The following is a 21,963-nucleotide window of genomic DNA, read 5'->3' on the forward strand; positions in this document are numbered from 1 at the left end:
AACATTGGTATGGTACTTTTGTCACAGTTAATGAACCAGTACTGACACATTATTACTAACTAAAATATATCCTTTTTCCAGATTTTTATTAGTTTTTATGTAATGTCCTTTTAATATCCAAGGATCTCATCCAGGATACCACATTATGTTTATTTGTCATGTTTCTTTAGGTTCTACTTGGCTGTGACAGTTTCTCAGACTCTCCTTGGTTTTGATGCCCTTACCATTTTGAGGAGTACTGGTCAGGTGTTTTGCAAAATAACCCTCAATTAAGATTTGTCTGATGTTTTTCTCATAATTAGATGCGGGTAATGGGTTTTTAAGAGGAAGACCACAGAGGTAAAGTGTCCCTCTCTTCACATTTTTCAAGGGTGCGTACTATCAACATGACTTATCACTGTTAATGTTGACCTTCATCACCTGGCTGAAGGGGTGTTTGTCAGATTTCTCCACTGTGCTGTTCCTATTCCCTATTTCATGCTGTATTCTTCCAAATGAAGTCACTATGTGCAATCCATCTTTAAGGAGTAGGGAATTAACATTGAAAATTGTTTGGAATTCTTCTACATAGGAGATTTGTTTTTTCTGTTCCATTTATCTATTTAATCATTTATGTATATTAGAATGGACTCATGGATATTTATTTTATGTCTTGGGTTATAATTCAGTGCTACAATACTTATTTTGTTGTTCACATTGTTCCAGCTTGGCCATTGGGAACTCTTTAAGTTTGTCTTCTGTGTCCCTTTGACATGCTCCCCCATAATTGTGGGGTGTTTTTCTGTTTGTTTTTTTATTTGTTTTTGAGCACTTCATTCCTTTCTGGCACTGCAAGATGTTCCAGGCACATCTTTCATATTTCTTGCCCCTGTCCTAGAATCAGTTGTTTACCAAGAAGCCTTCCTACTATAGGTTTTGTCTGTTTCCTTGTTATAGTTTATGTAGCATTTTGGTAGCCACTGTGCTAGGCCCTTGACATATACTGTCTTTTTTAATCCTCATATCAACACCGTTAGGTAGCCTTTAACTTCATTTTGTAAATATAGAAAGTGAGGCTCAAAGATTATAAATGATTTACCCAACACCACACAGTTAGTAAAAGTAGAGTTATGATTCCAGCCCAAATCTGACTCCAAAGGTCACACTCTGAACTGTTACTCCACAGGCCAGGCTCCCCTGTGTTCTCAGTCAGCGTTAGGTGGACACTATGCTATTGTGAATTGCTGTGCCTTTTCGTTAGGAGGATAAGGCAGAAGCCAGCGGAATTCTCCTCTGGAAAGATGCCTCAGGATTCCAACCCTGCTGATCCCTTCCTTCTCTGAGCTTCATTCCCACTGAGAGTTGAAAGCCTTCCCTGAACGTGGAAGTTGTTTATGTGCTGTCTTGGGGTTTTCTCTCTTTATCTACATTCCCAGATCAGACTGTTAGCTCCTCAGAGGGCAAAGAAAATATATGAAGATAAGTAACTTCAGAAGAGGCTGTGTTGATGCGGCTGGCATCAAAAGCAAATATTAAAATCTGTGCCCTTCATACCGGGAGAGCATAGATCTTGATGGAAGGAATATTGCATTGTTGTCATGGTTATTTTCCATTGACTCAGTCTCCTGCTGGGCGAGGAGCTACTCCAACACAAAGGTCGTATCTTTCCTATTCTCCAGGGCCAAGGACAATATATAACATGTTCTAGACACTCAGTATATACAAAATGCTTAAGAGAAGCTCTTGGGTCCTGGACCAGGCACTACTTGCTCTTGACTTACACACAAGTTTAACCTGCTTTTTCCACTTAGGAAGGCAGAAGTAAGAGGTGGCTCTAGAGATACACAGATTGATGGCAGTGAGAAATGATAAGTCTCTGCTTCATTCAGAAACCCCATTCAAAAAGACAGTAAATGGAAAACAAAACTGAAAAGGAATAAACTTACATGGTCATAGAGAAAGAGAAAAAATGATGGAAAGGGCTGATGGAAAGTGGGTTGATGAGAGGGGGCTGACCTGGCAGAGCTGGAATCTACAAATGTGCAGTGAAGGAAGCAAAATAAATAAATAAATAGAGTGAGAGAGGATCCATGATACAGAGCCCTGGAAAGGCTCTGGAAATAGATGTCCCTGATGAATTGAGAGCCACTGTCCAGAATGAATGGAACAGGGTTACTTATCCACAAAACACTTGAGGCACAGTGCCTTGGGCCAACAATAGTCATGATGCACTCTGGAGTGAGGCTGACAAAAAAGACTGGTTGGAAAATCTGCATAAAGACCAGTTAAACTCAGCATCTATACCCAGATCCCATCCCCAATTGACCCGGCTAGGAAGTACCGCTTCCCAGCCTAGCAGAAGATAGGAGGATTGTTATCTAGAAAGTTAAACCATCCAGAAGTATTGAAAAGCTTTCTCTAAATAGAAAGGAGGCAAAAATCTGTAGGAGAGAGAAAATTGCAACTGGAAAATAAATCACTTAAATGAGCCAGTACATAGATTTAAAAAAAAATTTTTGTGTGTGAAAGTGATGATTAACTGCAATGAATAGCAAAAGGATAAACATGAAGATGTTAAAGAGGAAATACAAATCATAAAATGCTGGGGAGGGCAGTAAGAAAATGTAGGTTTTTTAAAAAATGTGTTTGAGCCTATATTACTATCAGTGTAAAGCAAGTAGATATAATAATGGGTTAACATACTTGAAAAACAAAACAGGGTAACTACAAATCAAAAACATACAACAGATTCACAAAAACTAGAAAGAAGAGAACTCAAGTATAATACAGAAGAAAACCATCAAACCACAAAAGGAAAAACAAAAACAAAAAGAAAGGAACAAGAAGAAATACAAAATCAACTGGAAAACTGGGTTCAAAACGGCAATAAATACATACCTATCAATAATTACCTTAAATGTCAATGGACTAGATGCTCCGATCAAAAGACATAAAGTGGCAGATTGGATAATAATATTCTGTCTACAAGAGACCCACTTTAGGGCAAAGGACACATGTAGACTGAAAGTGAGGGGATGGAAAAAGATATTTCATGCAAATGGAAATGACAAGAAAGCGGGGGTAACAATACTCATATCAGACAAAACAGACTTTAAAACAAAGACCATAAAGAAAGATAAAGAAGGACACTATATAATGATAAAAGGATCAATATGAGAATAGGATATTACAGTCATTGACATATAGCACCCACTGTAGGAGCACCTAAATACATAAAACAGATACTAACAAGCATGAAAGGAGAAATTGATGGGAACACAAAAATAGTAGGAGACTTTAACAGCCCACTCACATCTATGGAGAGATGTTCTAGACAGAAAATCAGTAAGGCAACAGAGATCCTAAATGACACAATGAAACAGTTAGACTTAATTGATATTTTCAGGACATTATATCAAAAAAAAACCCCACCGCACAATACATATTCTTTTCAAATGCACATGGAACGTTCTCTACTATAGATCACATACTAGGACAGAAAACAAGCCTCAAAAGATTTAACAGGAGAGAAATTATTTCAAGCATCTTTTCTGACCACAGTGGCATGAAACTAGAAATCAACCATAGAAAAAGAAATGAGAAAAAAAAAAAAGATTATTTAGAGACTAAACAACATGCTACTGAAAAACCAATGGGTCAATGATGAAATCAAAGAGGAAATTAAAAAATACCTTGAGGCAAATGACAATAAAAACACAACCAGACAAAAATCTGTGGGTTGCAGCAAAAGCAGTACTACGAGGGAAGTTCATAGTGATACAGGCCTTCCTCAAAAAGCAAGAAAAATCTCAAACAACCTAACCAACCACCTAAAAGAATTAAAAAAAGAAGAGGAAACAAAATGTAAAGTCAGTAGAAGGAAGGAAATGGTAAAGATCAAAGAGAAAATAAATAAAATAGAGATTTTAAAAAATAGAAAAAAAATCAATAAAACCAAGAGCTGATTTTTTTGAAAGGGTAAACAAAATCAACAAACCTCTGGCCAGCCTCACCAAGAAGAAAAGAGAGAGAACCCAAATAAACAAAATAGGAAATGAAAGAGGAGAAATAACAACTAAACACAGAAATACAACAACAACAACAACAAAAACCTGTAAGAGAATACTATGATCAATTTTATGCCAACAAATTTGACAACCTAGAAGAAATGGGCAACTTTCTAGAAACATACAGTCCACCAAAACTAAACAAAGAAGAAATAGATAATTTAAACAGACTGATCACTAGAAGTGAAATAGAATTTGTCATTAAAAAACAAAAACAAAAACAAAAAAACTCCCTGAAAACAAAAGTCCAGGACCAGATGGCTTCACTGGGGAAGAACTTACACCAGTCCTTCTCAAACTCTTCCAAAAGATTGAAGAAGAGGAAGCACTCCCAAAGTCATTCTATGAAGCCATCACCCTGATATCAAAACCAGACAAGGACACTACAAAAAAGAAAATCACAGGCAAATATCTTTGATGAATATATTGGGTTGGCCAAAATGTTCGTTCGGATTATTCCGTAGAATGTTATGGAAAAACCTGAACGAATGTTTTGGCCAACCCAATAGATGCAAAAATTCTCAACAAAGTATTAACAACCAAACCCAACATCACATAAAAAAGATCATACGGCACAATCAAGTTGGATTCATCCCAGGGTCACAAGGATAGTTCAGCCTATGCAAATCAATCAGTGTGACACATTACATCAACAAATGAAAAGACAAAAATCACCTGATCATCTCGATAGGTACAGGAAAAGCATTTGACAAAATTGAGTATTCATTCATGATAAAAACTCTTATCAAAGTGGGTATAGAGGGAACGTATCTCAACATAATAAAAGCTATTTATGACAAACCCACAGCCAATACTCAATGGTGAAAAGCTGAAAGCCTTCATGCCAAAATCTGGAACATGATAAGGATGCCCACTCTCACTGCTTCTATTCAACACAGTATTGCAAGTCCTAGACCCAGCAGTCAGGCAAGAAAAAGAAACAAAACATATTCATTTTATTTGTAGTGAGGTGGATGGACCTAGAGTCTGTCATACAGAGTGAAGTGTCAGAAAGAGAAAAACAGGTACCGTATGCTAACACGTATATACAGAATCTAAAAAAAAAAAAAAAGGTTCTGAAGAACCTAAGGGCAGGACAGGAATAAAGATGGAGACGTAGAGAATGGACTTGAGGACACGGGAGGGGGAAGGGTAAGCTGAGACGAAGTGAGAGAGTGGCATGGACATATATACACTACTAAATGTAAAATAGATAGCTAGTGGGAAGCAGCCACATAGCACAGGGAGATCAACTCGGTGCTTTGTGACCACCTAGAGGGGTGGGATAGGGAGGGTGAGAGGGAGATGTAAGAGGGAGTAGATATGGGGATATATGTATATGTATAGCTGATTCACTTTGTTATAAAGCAGAAACTAACACACCATTGTAAAGCAATTATACTCCAATAAAGATGTTAAAAAAATAAAAATAAAAAATAAAATGTAAAATTGTCATTATATGCAGATGATGTGATACTATATATAGAAAACCCTAAAGACTCCACACAAAAACTACTAGAACTGATAAACGAATTTAGTGTGGTAGCAGGATACAAGATTAACATACAGAAATCTGTTGCATTTCTTTGCACTAACAATGAAATGTCTGAAAGAGTTTAGAGAGTTTAGGAGTTTAGAGAATTCCTCTTTGATGATACTAGCCCACCGGTACTGACTGCCCACAGATACTGACATTTGGAGGTTTTTCATTGAATTAGCCAATTCCCCAATTCCCTATGGCAAGGTTTACTCTTCCAGAAACCCATAGCTTCCAAAGAGCATTTTTATTTCGTCTAAGAAAGGATAGTGTGTCAGTCAAACATGGAAGGGATGGTATAAAATGAAGTTTCAAAGAATAAGAAAAAGCTCTTGAAAATTACAAGTACTGTAGTAAAATTTTTTTTAAAAATCAGCAGAAATATTGGAACTTAAAGCTGAGGTTATTTCCCAGAATATAGAACCTAAAGAAAAAGGATTCAACTTTAGGAGGAAAAAAACAAAAGTAGAAAATAAAGCATTCTTTTTTAATGAAGCATTTATTGACTCTACGAAAAGAAAAAAAAGTGTACAAGAAAGAAAAAGGAAATGTAATCAAAGAACATGACTTCGCTCAGCTGTGGACAATATTATGCATAATCATAATAATGTAGATTCTGAATATTGATTTGACCAAAATTGCATGGAAGAGTCCATACCATTGGAGAAATTCAGTGGATAACGTCTAAAGTCGATAGATCAAGAGGTAGCACAGAAGTATATTTGGGGCCATGGGGAGGGAAGTACCTGAAGGAGAATCCTGGCAAGTTGAAAGCTCTTTGCTTTCAAGATGGTGAGAGGTATGAACCACTGCTCTTCAAGATAAGCTTTGTAGTGTTTGATGTTTATATGGACTGCCTTCATATGAGAACAAATAATACATTTCAAAAAATCAGATACACTAATTTTAAAATGTCAGCATGATGGAGCCATTTAGTGTTCAAATAGCCACATGCATACAGTAGATCCTGGAAAGCATTGTGGGGTAAATAATGTTCATTGCAGTGGTCTTGCGTCATCAAGAAAATGTGTGATTCTGTTCTGCATGTTCTGCTCTAGAGAAACAGATACGATGGGGGTTCTTCTCCATCCAAATGCTGCATGCTTTAGTTGTTTGGGCAGAGTCCTGATGTGGCGTGTCCTGATCTCCCAAAGTGGGAGGAATGGTGTGTGTCCCCCTTCCTCGTGTCCCAAGCAGCCTCACCCTGTGTCTAGGAGAATCTGGGCTGATTGGCCACAGACTGACTTGCTCCGGTCCAGAGCTCTGATAATCATCATCAAACACCCTCGGGTTTGCCAGACTCCTTCCTTTCCGCCAGGCGGGGCTGAGCCTCCCTCGGGTTCCCCCTAAGCCCCTTGTCCTTGGATGGTTCCCTGAAGTCATTTAGTGAAAGTCACTGGCCCCAGAGCAGGCTGTCCTGTGGCAGAAATTAACCTCCCCAGGCCCGGAGGCTGCAGTGGTGAGTGGGAGGGAGACAGGAAAGAGAAGCAGCTGAGAGAGCAGAATTTAGCCTCTCCTCATAAAGTGTTTCCCCTACTGGTTCTGATACCACAGAGACCGCAGGGATGCTTCGCTTGGCTGCTGTTTCCTGGTTTAACCTCAGTAAAGCGAGCCAGAGAGCCAAATAAAATGGCACTGACCCAGCTGAGTCAGAGTTTGTTAGCTGGTGGTTTGTGCTTTTTTCCTGGTAATCTTTCTGTTATCAGGTACTGTATATGGGAGGATTATAGCAAGCTGTCCCAGGCTAGAATGAGGCTCTTTGTTTAAACCCTCATGTAGCAAAGACTGTTTCCCAGCGTGTTAAGCATCATAGACCAATTAATGCTATATGTTAATATTTTGACCTAGCAATAAAAAGGAATGGCTGGCTTTATTTTATCTCTTGCTAGAAACCTTGATCAAAGCTGTAGAGATTTTTTTTTTTCCTCAATAGAATTTTGTGAATATTAAGGGCAGGCAGATACGTTTGAAGATACTGGGATTTGAAAGATAATAGTGAACCGGCCACTAAAGGGAGATCCTTTGAAATCTGGAAACAGAATATTGGATGTAAAGGATACCCTTGACTTAGTTCACAGATAGGTTATAAGGTTTAGGTAATACAAAGAAAGGTCATCCTTTTCCTCCTCCCTCCTTTCCCCCTCCCGCCTCCTCTTCCTCTCTTTCCCCCTCCCTCTCCCCTCCTCTTCCTCTCTTTCCCCCTCCTCCTCCTCCTGCCTCTGTCACTAACCTGCCCTGTCTGCCCCCTCCCCTAACCCTACCAACTACAGAGGACTTACTGTGTGCCTGGAACACAGTTCATTACATAGAGAATTTAATAATTTTAATAAGATGTGTCTTTTAATAATTTAATAATAATATGTGCAACATCACATATCAAGAAACTTAAGTTACTTGCCCAAAGCCACCCAACTGGGAGGTGGTAGAGTGGAGCTTGGAAACTAGGTAGCTTGACTCCAGGGCCTCTACTGTGTGCGTGGCTCATAGCGAGGGCTCAGCTATGTCAGCCCTGAGCTGCTGCTGATATCGATGTTGCAGAGAATGAACCACAGAATGATTAAGTGATTTGCTCAAGGTCGCACACTGGTCAGTGGCCATGGAGTTTATCCAGTTGTCTGATTCCGGGTCACCCCTCTCTCTGCAGTGCCAGGTTGCTCAATATATGAAGAGTTAGTGCTTTAACTTCTAGCAATCTATATCCTCCTAGGCAGGTTCCAGGTTCTGAATTCTCACATTGCTTGAATTGTTTGTAAGTTTGAAGTAGCACAGTTAAGCCCTGCCAGAAGCAATGGCAAAGAAACTATTTTAGGTTAATATCTGTTTCCTAATGGATGGGGGGAAAAAAAAAAAAAAAACCTCTATCAATATTAGATTCAATGTATTTCTTCTTCCCTGATCCAAGTAATAAACAAAAAACAAAACAGAACAAAAAAACCTTTATTCATCAGGCAAAATTTTAATTTCAAGCTACGGGGTGGGGGGGAGGGGCACAGTGAATCAGTGGTTGCCCAGATGTGGCAGAAGCTCTCTCTCTCCTCAACAATAGGACAAGAGCTCTCACCCAAGGTTAACTGGTTTCTCAGGGCTTGAGCGGGTCAGTCATCCATTTCAGCAGTTAACCTTGGGTGAGAGGGACCACGGCTCTACACCATCAGTGTGTGGAAAACACCTTGGTGGTGGCCGCCCCATCCGTCTCCTCCGCTTGTGAAAACCACCTCAGACCTTGGCCCGAGCCACCTGTCAGCACAGCTCTGCCACTCCACCACCGTCTGCAGGCCCTGGGCTGGGCCCGTGAATCACCTGTTTTCGAAGAAAAAAGACATGAGACAGTCAGCCCACAACCGTCCTCGTTTTCTCACTCCATCTTCGGAAAAGCCTATCTACGTTCTGTTCCAGGTTCAGCTCAGCGTGACCATCCCCTTTGCGTCTCACTCCACAGCCTTCAGCCAGGGACAGCCTCCCCCTTCAGGAAAGTTCCCGCACACTGTTTGCTGCTCTCTAATCACCCTTACGGTCCTCCGCCTGGTGTTGCAGGTGTGTGTGCTGCGTGCTGTGAATTGTTCCCACTGGAACGTAAGACTTTGAAGGTGAAGAGGGTCTTTCCTATCTTCATTTTCCTGACAACTCGTGGCGCGATGGTATTTCTGTATTTGGGACTCGATTCATAGTGCTTTTACTGAATTTTCAGGCAGGTACATGCCATGTGGTAACGAGGGTTTGGAAAGACAAGGATGACTTCCCACATTCTTCTTCCTAATAACCATGTGGTTACTGACGTGTTCTGTCAGAGATTCGTCCTTTTGTTTATGGCTTTAGTTTACTCCAAGAAAGGAAGAACGTCTAAGCTGGGGGTTGGCAAAATATGGCCTATGGGCTACATCCAGCCCTCTGCCTGCTCTCATCTGGCCGGTGAACTGAGATAGTTTCTACATTTCTGAATGTTTGGTGGGGGAGAGGCAGGGGGAGGAAGAGTAATATTTTATGACAAAATAAGATTATATTAAGTTTAAAATTATATGAAGTCAAAATGTCATTATCCACGAAGAAAGTTTTACTGGAATACAGCCATACCTGTTTGTCTGTGTATTGTCTATGGCTCCTTTGCACTAAAGCAGAAGATTTGAATAGTTAACACAGAGATGATATGTCCCACAAAACCTAAAATATTTATTATCAGGCCCTTTATAGAAAAAGTGTGCCAGCCTCTGTTCTGAGTCATTCTCAGAAATGTCTGCCAGCATATGGAAGGGGGATCAGGTGCCCTTTTTGATTAAAGAGAGATGGGTTGAAGTCACAGGATGCCTGGAGGAAAAGAAATCTGGAGAAAGAAAAGGAAGAAAGGGGAGGCAGAGGGCACCTTGGAGATGCTGGATCCTCCTGGGTTTTGTATCCATGCGTGGCAAACATTCCACAAAAAGATTTCCATCTTCCTGGGGAGCACCTGGATTGTCAGAGCCAGTGGACCTGCTGGAGGGGGAAACCTGGAGTGTTTTCCACAAGCATTTTCCTCTCCACTAAGAACTCTGCATAGTTCTTCGGAGAAACTGTGAACTAGAAAGGGTGAGAGTAGGAGATTATCGTTCACTCCTGATCATTCCGTGCACCAGAGCTAACTAACATCTACAGTAAGATCTAAAGGACTGTGTGTCCTTGTTGTCTTTGATTCAACAAATTTGTGTGTGTGTGTGTGTGTGTGTGTGTGTGTGTGTGTATAAAATCTCTTTGGAGTGTGTCTGTCTATCTGTGTGTCTCTTTGGGGAAAATCCATTCTGATTGAATGCCAATTAATTATCGCGTATGTGGGGATCATTAAACATTTAGAATTTTCAAAGAAAGATACATCAATTAGAACTTGGCTAAGATCAGCTCAGCCCCATGGAAAATGGGGATTACAGTTTTGTTTAGAAATCTGCTGCTACCATATATAAAATACACAAACAATAGGACCTACTGTATAGCACAGAGAACTATACTCAATATCTTGTAATAACCTGTAATGAAAAAAAAAATCTGCCATTTTCATATGTTTCTCTATTTTTCTTATTCCAGGGTAATGCCCTGTACTTCAAATCTGCCAGAAATGTGACAGTGAACATCCTCAACGAACAGACTAAAGTCCTAACTCAGCTGATAACAGGTAAGAAAAGAAAGAACTTAGCAGTGTCTGGTCCAGGGTAAGCACTCAAAAAACATACCATGGAAGGTTGAATGAAACACCATGTGATGTATTTAAAGAAAGGAAAGTCTGCTCGCACATTTTACAGTGTCGGAAAAGAGAACAAAGCATGTGTTCCCTGATGCCACTCAAGGGCAGAGCTCATCCTATGCACACGTTTAACGTATGCGAATCTGATGATACTCGTTTAGGGGGTGGGGAGGAAGAATCAACTCTTTTTCACGTAGCATGGCCCCTAAACACCAGCTGCTTCAGCTGGTGCTCAGCCATGGCAAAGCTCTCTGCTCCAGTGCCAGAGGAAAAGCTGGCTGTGTTGTATTGACTGGAAGAGAGCACAGTATACACAGAACCGTGCACATCATACTTTATGGGTTGTAAAAGGGATTTGTAATGGTAGTTTGAATCCATGCCATATTTGCCGTACGTGCTGACTTTGAACCTAGCTCAATTGCGAGATGCAGGTGTACCCCGACTGAATATGTTTGTGTAGTTCCTTTTCATAGAGCAGCTCTGCTCCTAACAGCCATGGAAAACACCCAGTGGGGTTTAAGCTGCACAGTCCTGAAATTTAAACAAGGATTGGTTATTCACCATAATGACTGCAATGATGAACATGGCCTCATGGTCGCGGTAACACGCTGGGTGGTATGACCAGTGCCCCCTCTGTAGGTTATGAGCAGCGGTAAATAGGAGCTGTTACGCACCTCCACAGCAGAAGGGGAAAGGGGGGGCTATGTCTGAATGGCGTTGTTACACTTGCAGACAGAAGATGCCATTTGTTTGGCTTCAGGGCCGAAAGAAATGTATACAGATGGACATTTCGAGAAGCCAGTTGCCCAAATGTCCTGAAACATTGCTGGGACTAAAACATCTGGAGCCCCACTAATCCAAATGCCACGGGGGGGGCAGGTGCCTTTGTGCCCAGAGTCTTGCTGGGGAAAGAGCCTCACTCTCCCACCACCAGATGTGTATGTCTGGAGAGCCACAGCCGGTGGGTGACCTGGACTGGCTCCCACTGGAGGAACGGCTGTGGCAGAGCCCATAATCCATAAAACTGCTCCTCCAGCGCGCGCCCAGCTCAGCGGCCTCGCTGCTCTAACATCTGGCCCGCAGTCACGATGCTAAATAATTAAATAAACAGCTTCAGTAAGCAGTGATTTAAGCGGTGTGCGTGAAAATTGCCTCCAGGAGGGAAATAAATCCGACCTCCAGCTCCCAGATTCCCGCGTTCAGAAGGGACTTATTTAGCCTGATCATTTGATCATTTGCCATTTATTTGCAGTGGGAGATTTGGCTGACCTGAGAGATTTTGTTTTCATAAAGCTGGAACCGGACGAATGACTGTTACTCAGGAAAAGAGTCTCTCTCTCCCCCTCCTTCTTCCTCCTCCCTCCCCTCCCTCCCCACCTCCTCCTTTTGCTTCTCTCTTCCGACTCCCCCTTTTCTCCTCCTTCACCCCCTCTTCCCTCCCCCTCTCTCCATCTCCCTTTCTCTCCTCCCCCTTCTCTCTCGCCTCTCCCCTCTTTCTCTCTGTCCTTTCTTTCTTCCTCCTCCTCCGTCCTCCCATCTCTCCTCTTTCTCTCTCTCCTTTTCCTCTTCTGTTGTTCTCTCCTCTCTCCTGCCTCTCTGCTTCCCCATCTTCTTTCTGTCTCCCCTGACCAGGGTAGGCCCCTGGAGCTGAGACCCCATCCCTACCTCTTAAAGTAAGGCACAAGGTAGCTAATATTAAACAAGATGGGCAGAAAGCCATCCTAACACCAGCCGGCAGCAGCCTTTCAAGATGCCTTCTAGAGAGGATAGTACATATGTTCAAATAGAATTCCCAGTACATACACCCATGCACGATCACCCCTAAAGTTTCCCTTCAGGGTTCTCCTTTTACATTGATGCACATGGTGGAAAGCACAGAGCAGTTCCAGGAGAAAATATCCTAAGGCCCGTTACACTTAGTGGTGGACTTACCTGACAGCAAATCATTTTGCCTAAGTGGCCGGGTTTACTATGGCAGTCCTGAGGATTCAAGAGTTCTCCTGCTTATTACCTAATGATCATGACTCAAAAGCCCAGAAGAAATTCCATTGTTAGCAATTCAGGTAATCTTTTCACAGGAAACAATGTTTTAAATGATGGTTAAGTTCCCGGGCCAGATGACACAGGCATACCTGACTCATGCTGCTGCTGATTTAGTATCATCTCAGTAGTAGGTCCAAACAGGGAACCCTCTGACCTGCAAGGAGGAAAGTTGTAGAAGTCTTATACAACATCTAGCCAGAGTGGGGAAAGGCCCCAGGATCAAGGGAGATGAGGAAAGAAATTAGACTGCACGGCTCCCAGGTCCTTCTAGCTCCCAGATTCATGGCAGTGGCAGGACTGGGAGACGGCCAGTGCATCCTGATGGAGGAGATTAATTAAGGAGGTGCTTCACACGTACACTACTGTGCACAGAAAGGGATTAACTGAAGATTAGTTTCAGGTTACAAATAACTATCTTTTCCATCCCAGAGAGGAAGTGAGCTCACCAAGAGACCTCCTGAGCGAACGCAGGTCTCCAGCTCCATTTACTTTTCTTTGTAGAATCCTTTTTTTTTTTTTTTTTTTTTAAAGATTTCATCATGTCCAAGGAGCTTTGGCAGCCCCAGGTGAAATCAACAAAAGGACAAGCCATCTGCACCATGGAGCCAGCATTTGCTCTGTGGAGTTTTGGCTAAAACTACCAACTACTGAGCTTTATATACCCAAATGGTTCTGTCCCTGGTAAAGTCCATGTTGTATTCTCAGAAGCCTTGAAAAGCAAGATAAGTTAATGGTGTCTTGTGTTCTCTGATGGCTGCAGTCTCTTCAGTACACGCTCCTGTATCTCACACACCATTCGTAAGTTCAGAGTAAACTTAGTTTACGCACAGACCAGTGTTCTTGACTCCTCAGGGGTGTGTCTCATGGTATTGCCCAAGTCCATGAAACCAAAGTCCAAGCATTTGTGTCCATAAGTCATACCACCATATCTGACTAGATCCAGAGTGGGCAAATTGTGCTCACCCCATGGCCATCCTGAGATCATTCATTCATTCACTCGTTCATTCATTCATTAGCACTAGACCTCCTGATCTCCAGTCTCCCCCCTAAAAAGAAAAGGTAACAACCTCAAAGCATTGCCAAGTAATACAGATTTTACTGAAGGTTTGTTGTGACCAAGAAGACAGCTACATCTTAGCCCTCCCTAAGCAACCTAATCCGAAGCCCTCACTGTACATGTCTCTTCTTTCAGGATTTCTCTCTTCCTTGTCTCCAGCTTCCTAATTCTCATCCTCCAAAAGTTCCTCTCCTAATTGCCCCAGCATCCTTTTCCTTTCTAGACAAACATCCCTTTTCTGCTATGGAATAATTCCTAGGGCACAGTTCCAGATGCAGATCTGCCATTAGCTCACTTGGTGACCTTGAGGGAGCCCTTGGCTTTGCTTTCACTTGTTCTCACGTACAGCATGAAGGCAGTCAAAGAAGACAATGTCCTGGTCCCATATCATTTGGAAATGTGTGCGCTGTCTGCTGTTTCCATCCCCCACTCATTAAAGAGCCTTTTCAGTGTGCTGCTTTTTGTCAGAGGGCCAGTGTGGATGTACTGGCAAGAGATCAGTTTTGCTGAATTGACATGATGATGCGAATGAGGGAAGTTCACTCAGAGATGGTCACCATTTGTTCATTTCAATGTGTTGTGACCATTACATTAGACAAATGACGATGGTTATGTTCCCAATGGTGATGATAATCACAAGATCACATTTCACAACTCTTTTCTGCCTACAAATTTCTCTTTATAAACACAGTATAATTCAGTCCTTTTAACCTTTCTATGCGGTAGATAGAATCGATGGTAGTAGCACAATTTTGCAGATGCAGAAAATGAGGTTCAGAAAGATCAAATGATTTGCCCAAAGTCACATTACCAGAAAATGAGAGAGTTGGGACATAATTTTTGTCTTCTGATTCTTAGTGTGATAGTCTTGCCAAAGAGGAAAGCGGACCCAGACATCCAGGGGCTGGCCGGGCTCTATCAGCCAAGCATTGGTGTTCTGTGTGGACATAAATGATCTCACAGAACCTCAAGACCAGACAAGGCCACTCGTGGCCATGAAGGATGGAGAAAAAACAAAAAGCAAACACAACTCTGATCATGTCTGAACATAGATGAAAAATAGAAACTTTTATCCAAACCACAGGAATCACCAAACTTCCCCCTATCCCCCTATAATATGAATGACTACTGTTTGTTTATCCATTACAGTTTGGCATGGTTCTGGTCTTTCCTACTCTAGATAAGATTTACTAAGATGCTAATCGTAAAATTACTCCCAGTTCCTGACAGCATGTAATCCAGAACCAAACCTTGCTTCCTTAATCCCTGCCTCCAAATAACCTATTATAAGGCCAGATCCTGTAATAAATTCTTTCTTCTTATTGAGAAGCCCTATGGTTCCCCACGGTGTGTGTTCTCTCTCACGGCAATGAGTTAAAAACCCAACTTGTTCAACTCCAAGTGTGTTCCTAGTGATCTTTGCCTGGAAGGCACTGAGGGCCCTGTCACTACTACTTTTTACTAATAAGTGACACTGTCTTGAAAAGTAACTAGAAGGAAACAAAAATGCTATACAGTCAGCCCTCTGTATCCACGAGTTCCACATTCCTGTATTCAACCAACTACAGGTAGAAACGTTTGGGGGAAAAAAATTCCAGAAAGATCCAAAAAGCAAAACTTGAATTTGTCCCATGCTGGCAACTGTTTACATAGTATTTATATTGTATTTGCAACTATTTACACAGCATACATTGTATTAGGTGTCATAAGTAATTAGATAATTTAAAGTATACAGGAGGGGCTTCTCTGGTGGCACAGTGGTTAAGAATCCACCTGCCAATGCAGGGGACACGGGTTCGAGCCCTGGTCCAGGAAGATCCCACATGCTGCGGAGCAGCTAAGCCCGTGTGCCACAACTACTGAGCCTGCATTCTAGAGCCCGCGAGCCACAACTACTGAGCCTGAGTGTCACAACTACTGAAGCCCAAGCGCCTAGAGCCCATGCTCCGCAACAAGAGAAGCCACCACAATGAGAAGCCTGCACACCGCAACGAAGAGTAGCCCCCGCTCGCCGCAACTAGAGAAAGCCCGTGTGCATCAACAAAGACCCAATGCAGCCAAAAAAAAAATTAATTAATTAATTAAATTTATAAAAATAAATAAATATACAGGAGAATATGCATAAGTTATATGCGAGTATCACACCGTTTTTTTTTGGTTTTTTAAATTTTATTTATTTATTTATTTATTTTTGGCTGTGTTGGGTCTTCGTTTCTGTGCGAGGGCTTTCTCTAGTTGTGGCAAGCGGGGGCCACTCTTCTTCGCGGTGCGCAGGCCTCTCACTATCGCGGCCTCTCTTGTTGCGGAGCACAGGCTCCAGACGCGCAGGCTCAGTAATTGTGGCTCACGGGCCCAGTTGCTCCGCGGCATGTGGGATCTTCCCAGACCAGGGCTCGAACCCATGTCCCCTGCATTGGCAGGCAGATTCTCAAAAACTGCGCCACCAGGGAGGCCCCCTCACACCGTTTTATATAAGGGACTTGAGCATCCATGGATTTCGATATCCGAGGGGTATCCTGGACCTAATCCCCCACAGATACTGAGGGACAGTTGTATCAGAATCTCCTGGGCAGTTTTGGAAAAAATATAAGCTTTCTGGACTCTACCTCAAATATTTTTCTATGTGAATTTCCAGACCAAAAGATAAATTCCTTTTTGATCTCAGTTATTATCATTGAGAATGATGACACCCCCAGGTTATTCTGATGCATTTCTGTGGTCTAGCTTTTTGGAGCCTTCTGAACTTCAGGTATTTAGGTAGCTCTATTTTTTTTTTTTTAAGAATTCTAACACACTAACCTGTTCTACTTTTTCCATAATACCTAAAACTCTCTGCGGTTTTCTGGTTGATTTATTAACACATGTTTAAATGTATGTCTGTCTGTCTCTATCAGCACGTAAGTGCTAAGGGATCAGGGACTTTGTCTTCCTTTTGCCACTACTATAGCCTCAGCTTCAAGAATAGTATCTGTTGTGATATGATAAAACCTCTAAAATTTATTTTTTATTGAATGAAATTCTATAATGAAAGATTGAGTAACTTTCAAGGCAATTAATTACAAGATATTATAGCCTCTTCTGTCAAGAAATGACTTATGTACTTGTCTGGTGTCAAATGCAGACAGCGGGTCAAGGGTAGAAAGAGTGAGGCAGATTTCAGCTGAATTTAAAGGTGCCCTTTCCAACAGTTAGGGCTGGCCAAAGATATGCCGGTCCTTCAAGAGGTGGTGAGTATTTTGTACTTTCATAAATGCAAGCCAAAATCTACAAGTATTTAAAAGTAATTTGGTGGTTAGCTGAGGGAAATCTCACTCAAACATTAGTTTGGAGGAAGGACATGATGGTTTTTAAAATCATAGCTGGAGAGCGTATGATTAAAAGTAATTGACGAGATACGGCTAGAGTCATGAGGCTAATTGTCACAGCTAGCTTCTGAAAACCAATCCACTTACATTAAAGTCCAATACAATCTTGTTAGATGTATATGTTCTGCGAAAAGCTCTTTATAATTGAATGCAACGGAACTAATGTATTCTCTCTCTCCCCCTTCTAGGGCCAAAAGCTGTAGAAGCTTATGGCAAAAAGTTCGAGGTAAAGACAGTTTCTGGAAAATTGCTCTTCTCTGCAGACAACAATGAAGTGGTAGTAGGAGCTGAGAGATTAAGAGTTTTAGGTAAGTAAACTTCAGTCATTGAACTGGTTTAATGCTACTGTGTACATTTTAGAGGAAAAGTTAAGTGGTGTGTAGAAGAGTGATTTAGGCTAATTACCTATAAAGGTAATTTTACTCTCTCAAAGCAAGGTCGATGAATCTCCCAGTCCCCACCTTAAAAGTCTCTCAAATCATGAGTCTTTGTGGCACATCTGCCAACATCAAGCTTCGGGTGGGGATGTGTGCTCATACCAAGAAATGTACTAATCCTCACAGGTTGGCAGTCCTGCAGTAAGCAGTCAAGACTTGTATACGTTGTTATAGTGATTACTAAACCTGGTTGTAAATTAAGAATCACGTAGGGAACTTCTGAAAAGTTCAGGTTCACAGATCCAAGCATGACTTACTGAATTAGAAGTTCTGTTGTAAGGACCCAAGAATTTATTTTTAAAAGCAGGAATTTCTCTGTTGGTTCCACTATTGGAATCACTGAATTTGGCTGTACACAGAAATGGTCTAGCAGGGTGGTTTAAGAGTTCTGGTTCTGGAGCTAACCTAGCTTTTCATCCGGCTCTGTCACCTACTAGCTGTGTGATTTTAGACAAATTACCAACATCACTGAACCAGGTTCCTTTTCTGCTCGATCGGGCTAAGAACATCCACCTCCTCTAGTTCTCCCTAGGGCTCAATCAGATTGTGTTAGATCATGTTATACACACTTATCACAGTGCCGAGCACAAAATAGTACTCATTCAGTGCTGCTGCTGTTAATACTCATGCTACTATTAATACTAATCCTGCTTTTCCTTCTCTTGCTCTCTATGAGTACCAGTTAAAAGCTCAGACTCTGGAATTAACCCACTATAATTTGAATGCTATCTCTATCTTTTACTAGCTGTGTGACCTAAAGCAAGTTAGCTAACCTCTCTACACCTATGTTTTGCTCATCTATAAAATGGGGGTAATAGAAGTATCTACCTTCTGAGTCTGGAAGGATTGAGTGAAATAATCTATGGAAAGTGGTTAGTAAGTTGGCTAAAAAGTAGGAAGTGTTCACTAAGTGCTAGATGTTATTAACTTATTATGTTATTTGTACTTGAACTTATTATTTGTTGTCTACATTATTAGTTGCACCCTGCATCTTCTTTCTTCTCTATTAGTGCTATCTTCCTCCTGTTCATCACCTCCACCCTCAGTCTATCAGCTTGTCTGGCCTGTCTGTCTGTCTCTCTATCTGATATAATACACATTCATATCTAACTTTCTTGCTAGGTGACTCCTAAGTTTCCATCCCCAGGCCTGGCATCTTCCCTGAGTTCTAGGTCTTCCTTTTCATCTAGATATTCCACCAGCCTCTCACACTTAGTGGATCTTGAGTGCCTAACATAATAACACACATGAGCATGCACGCACACACACACACCCCACACACACACTTACCCTCTACTCTCCCGCCTGTATTTACCCCTGACTCCCCTATCACTCTTACTGGCCCCATTGTGCTTTCCTCTGTCAGGGTCAAAACTTCATCATCGTTCTGACCAGCATCAGGCTCAGCAGAGTCAGAAGATGGCAGTGGCCATCCTGACAGAGCTCAATGGCATGGGAGGGCCGGGTGCAGAGGCAGCAAGCCAGGGGCGGTCTAATCGCTGGTCAGGTGCTCACTGGGATGGAACAATTCCTTTGTCTTTCAGGGCCTTGCTTTTTCCTATCTGTAAAATGAGAGTTGTCTAGAGCAGAAGTTTCAAACAATTTTTTAAAACTTAGCAACAGAAACTTTTAAAAATAAAATTTCATACCAAACCCCAATCAATAAAATGTATAAAAGAACAGCACTGCTCTGGGTTGTGGATGGGGCTTTTAAGGCATAAAGGTTAAGCTGTATAGCTTCATTCTTCCCCCCATTCTGTCCTTGGGAGACCTCTTAGAACTTATTTTTAAAACCCCTTAAGTAGATAGTTTTTAAAAAAAAAAAAAAAGGTGAAGTCTACTGACCACTTGCCATGATCCAAGTAGCATGCTTTATGTGCATTATTACGTTTAGACCTCACCAGCACCTTGTGAGGCAGGCACCGTTTTTATCATCCCCATTTTACAGATGACGGAACTGAGCTATAGGGAGAGGTGAGCCATAGTAAAGGGTGAGAGCCAGGATTCCCAGCCAGGTATTTGAATACAGACTGCTTCACGTTAAAGCACTATACTTTGCTGCCTCCTCAAATTGGTCCCATTTTTAGATGAGTACACTAAGGCTTGAAAAGGTGAAGAATCTTGCCAAGATCAAGTACCAGTAAGTGGTGGGACTGATGTTCAAATCCTTGCCTATGGACTCCACCCTCAATGCACATGGCTACACATAAATATAGTTCTAAGACCTTTGCCAACTCTCACAATGAATGTTTTTCTCTATTATTCGTAGAAATGGCACTTTCTATGTTAGTTCTAAGTCTTGGGGGGGAAAAAATGCAGAAACTTTAAGCTATCCTCTTAGTCAAGAGTATTTTGCTCTACCAGTTCTAAAATAACTGCCCAGGGGAAAAAGTGATGGTATCTCATGCCGAGATCATTTTGTACAAATGGTGTTTGGCACTTCCCATTAGTCTTTGGTGCTTCGTGAGTCACCTCACTGCTTTAAAACCTGACTTTGCAAAGATACAGATATTTTAGATGTCCAAACACTGTGGTTTCATCCTAGTGTACAAACCTCTGTGATGGTATCATTTAAGAACTTCCCCCCCCCTTCCCTATCGTGACATAAACTAAGGATTGGAAGATGATTGTAGCATTTGGTCACTTGAAGGCAGGTGGATAATTTTGCTGCTGTTGTTTCTTGTGCTTGTGATATTTCACTTACAGAATGATTTAGGATAAAATCTGTCTCTATCCATCATCAGAAGCATTTGCTTTTTTGTGTAAAAATGTAGAAAGGAAGCATCATAATAAATACCACTGCTGCTACCAATGCTGAAAAGAAGAGGAAATGACCACCCCACAAATCTCGCATCAACCTACTCAGTGAAATGAGCCTAGCGTGTTGCAGAAATGAGCTTCCTGTCATCTGGGATTCAGCCATATGGTGTGGAACGAGAAGTTTAGGCAATTTCATTTTCAGCTTAATGAGAAGTTTGTCTTTTTGAGTCATCAGACTGCTCAAAGACTCTTGGGAGGTTGGAATCTGGATGCATATTTCGTGGTGGAATCTAACATACCTGGGTTTGAATCTTTGCTCAAGCATTTACGATCTGAGTGACCCTATCCAAGTCTATTTTTCTCTTTAAGCTTTAGTTTCTACACGTATAAAACAAAGAGAGAGGAATACAATAAAGAATGGAAGTAAGAATGAATGAATACAGTAAGAAACATTTGTAAATAAATCAGTAATTTTAGTTGATAGCTGAGTAAGAACAAGCAGTAGAAGATAATAATAACCCTAAGGAGATAATGTCTCTTGGAAACAGTTGCTTAACCCATGGGCTCAGAACAATTGTTTATACTCCTCTCTGGATAACCACACCCACCGATTCAGTTTTCAAGATTATGACTACCTTGGGCACACTCCGAGGACCTTGAATAGTCTGGCTAAAGGACTAGTAGCCATACCTCATAAAGAACAGTTCGACTATCTGGAAACTTTTATCCTGGAAAAGATATGGAGGAATCATGTAGGCAGACAACAGTTGCTGACCTTTCATAATGCACATGTTTCCTGGGGTAAAAAGAGCAGGCAAGAGCTGTGTAGTTGAGTGGTCGAGAGAACAGGTTTAATCCTGGTTTCTCTCATTTGTCAGCCAGTGCCTTGAGATATGTCACTTTACCTTTCTAGGCTTCCTTCTACTCTGTGACATGGTGTAATAATGCCTGACTCTCTCAGGAGTTGGGAGAAGTAGATGGTACAGTATATGTACTGATTATCAGCACAGTGATTGGTACAAGGTCAGCACTCTACGTGCTGACTGTTGTGTTGGTGATGGTTTTTGCTGGTCCACTTGGACTTCAGGGAACCCATCAAGTTCTAAAATTGTACATAGCCCTTGTATGTTCACAGAAGAAGGTAGTCAGAAATTGGCTTAGGACTTGTAGGAGTGTTCAGATATCAGTTAAGTTTGGACTGGTAGATTTCCTGAACACAGCTAGGGTCAGAAGAGAAAACACCTTTTCAAGATAGGGATTGAAGGCCTGGGTTGAATTCCCAAAATTGTAGGGTCTTTCCTTCCACTCAGAGCATGGTCCTTAAATTAGGAGCATCAGCTATGGCCTGCTTGTTCGACATGCAGATTCTCAAGCTCCACCCTAGACCTATTGATCAGAAACTCAGGAGTAGGGCCAGTAAGCTGTAGGTGATTCTGATGCAGGCTAAAGCAGGGGTCTCCAACCCCCGGGCTGCGGACCACTACCAGTCAGCAGCCTATTAGGAACCAGGCT

At 41.6% G+C, this 21,963-nt stretch overlaps 1 protein-coding gene across 1 annotated transcript in view; it reads left to right on the forward strand.

Moving 5' to 3' along the window:
- SGCD (sarcoglycan delta) overlaps window positions 1-21,963 on the forward strand; it is a 415,397-nt gene that overhangs the window by 244,588 nt on the left and 148,846 nt on the right. Inside the window, exons 4-5 of the mRNA XM_082379160.1 lie at window positions 10,633-10,720; window positions 17,443-17,562. Of these exons, the coding sequence (XP_082235286.1) occupies window positions 10,633-10,720; window positions 17,443-17,562 (208 nt within the window). The remainder of the gene's footprint in view (window positions 1-10,632; window positions 10,721-17,442; window positions 17,563-21,963) is intronic.

This window comes from Balaenoptera borealis (assembly GCF_965194805.1).
Source record: "Balaenoptera borealis genome assembly, chromosome: 2".
Lineage (NCBI taxonomy): Eukaryota > Metazoa > Chordata > Mammalia > Artiodactyla > Balaenopteridae > Balaenoptera > Balaenoptera borealis.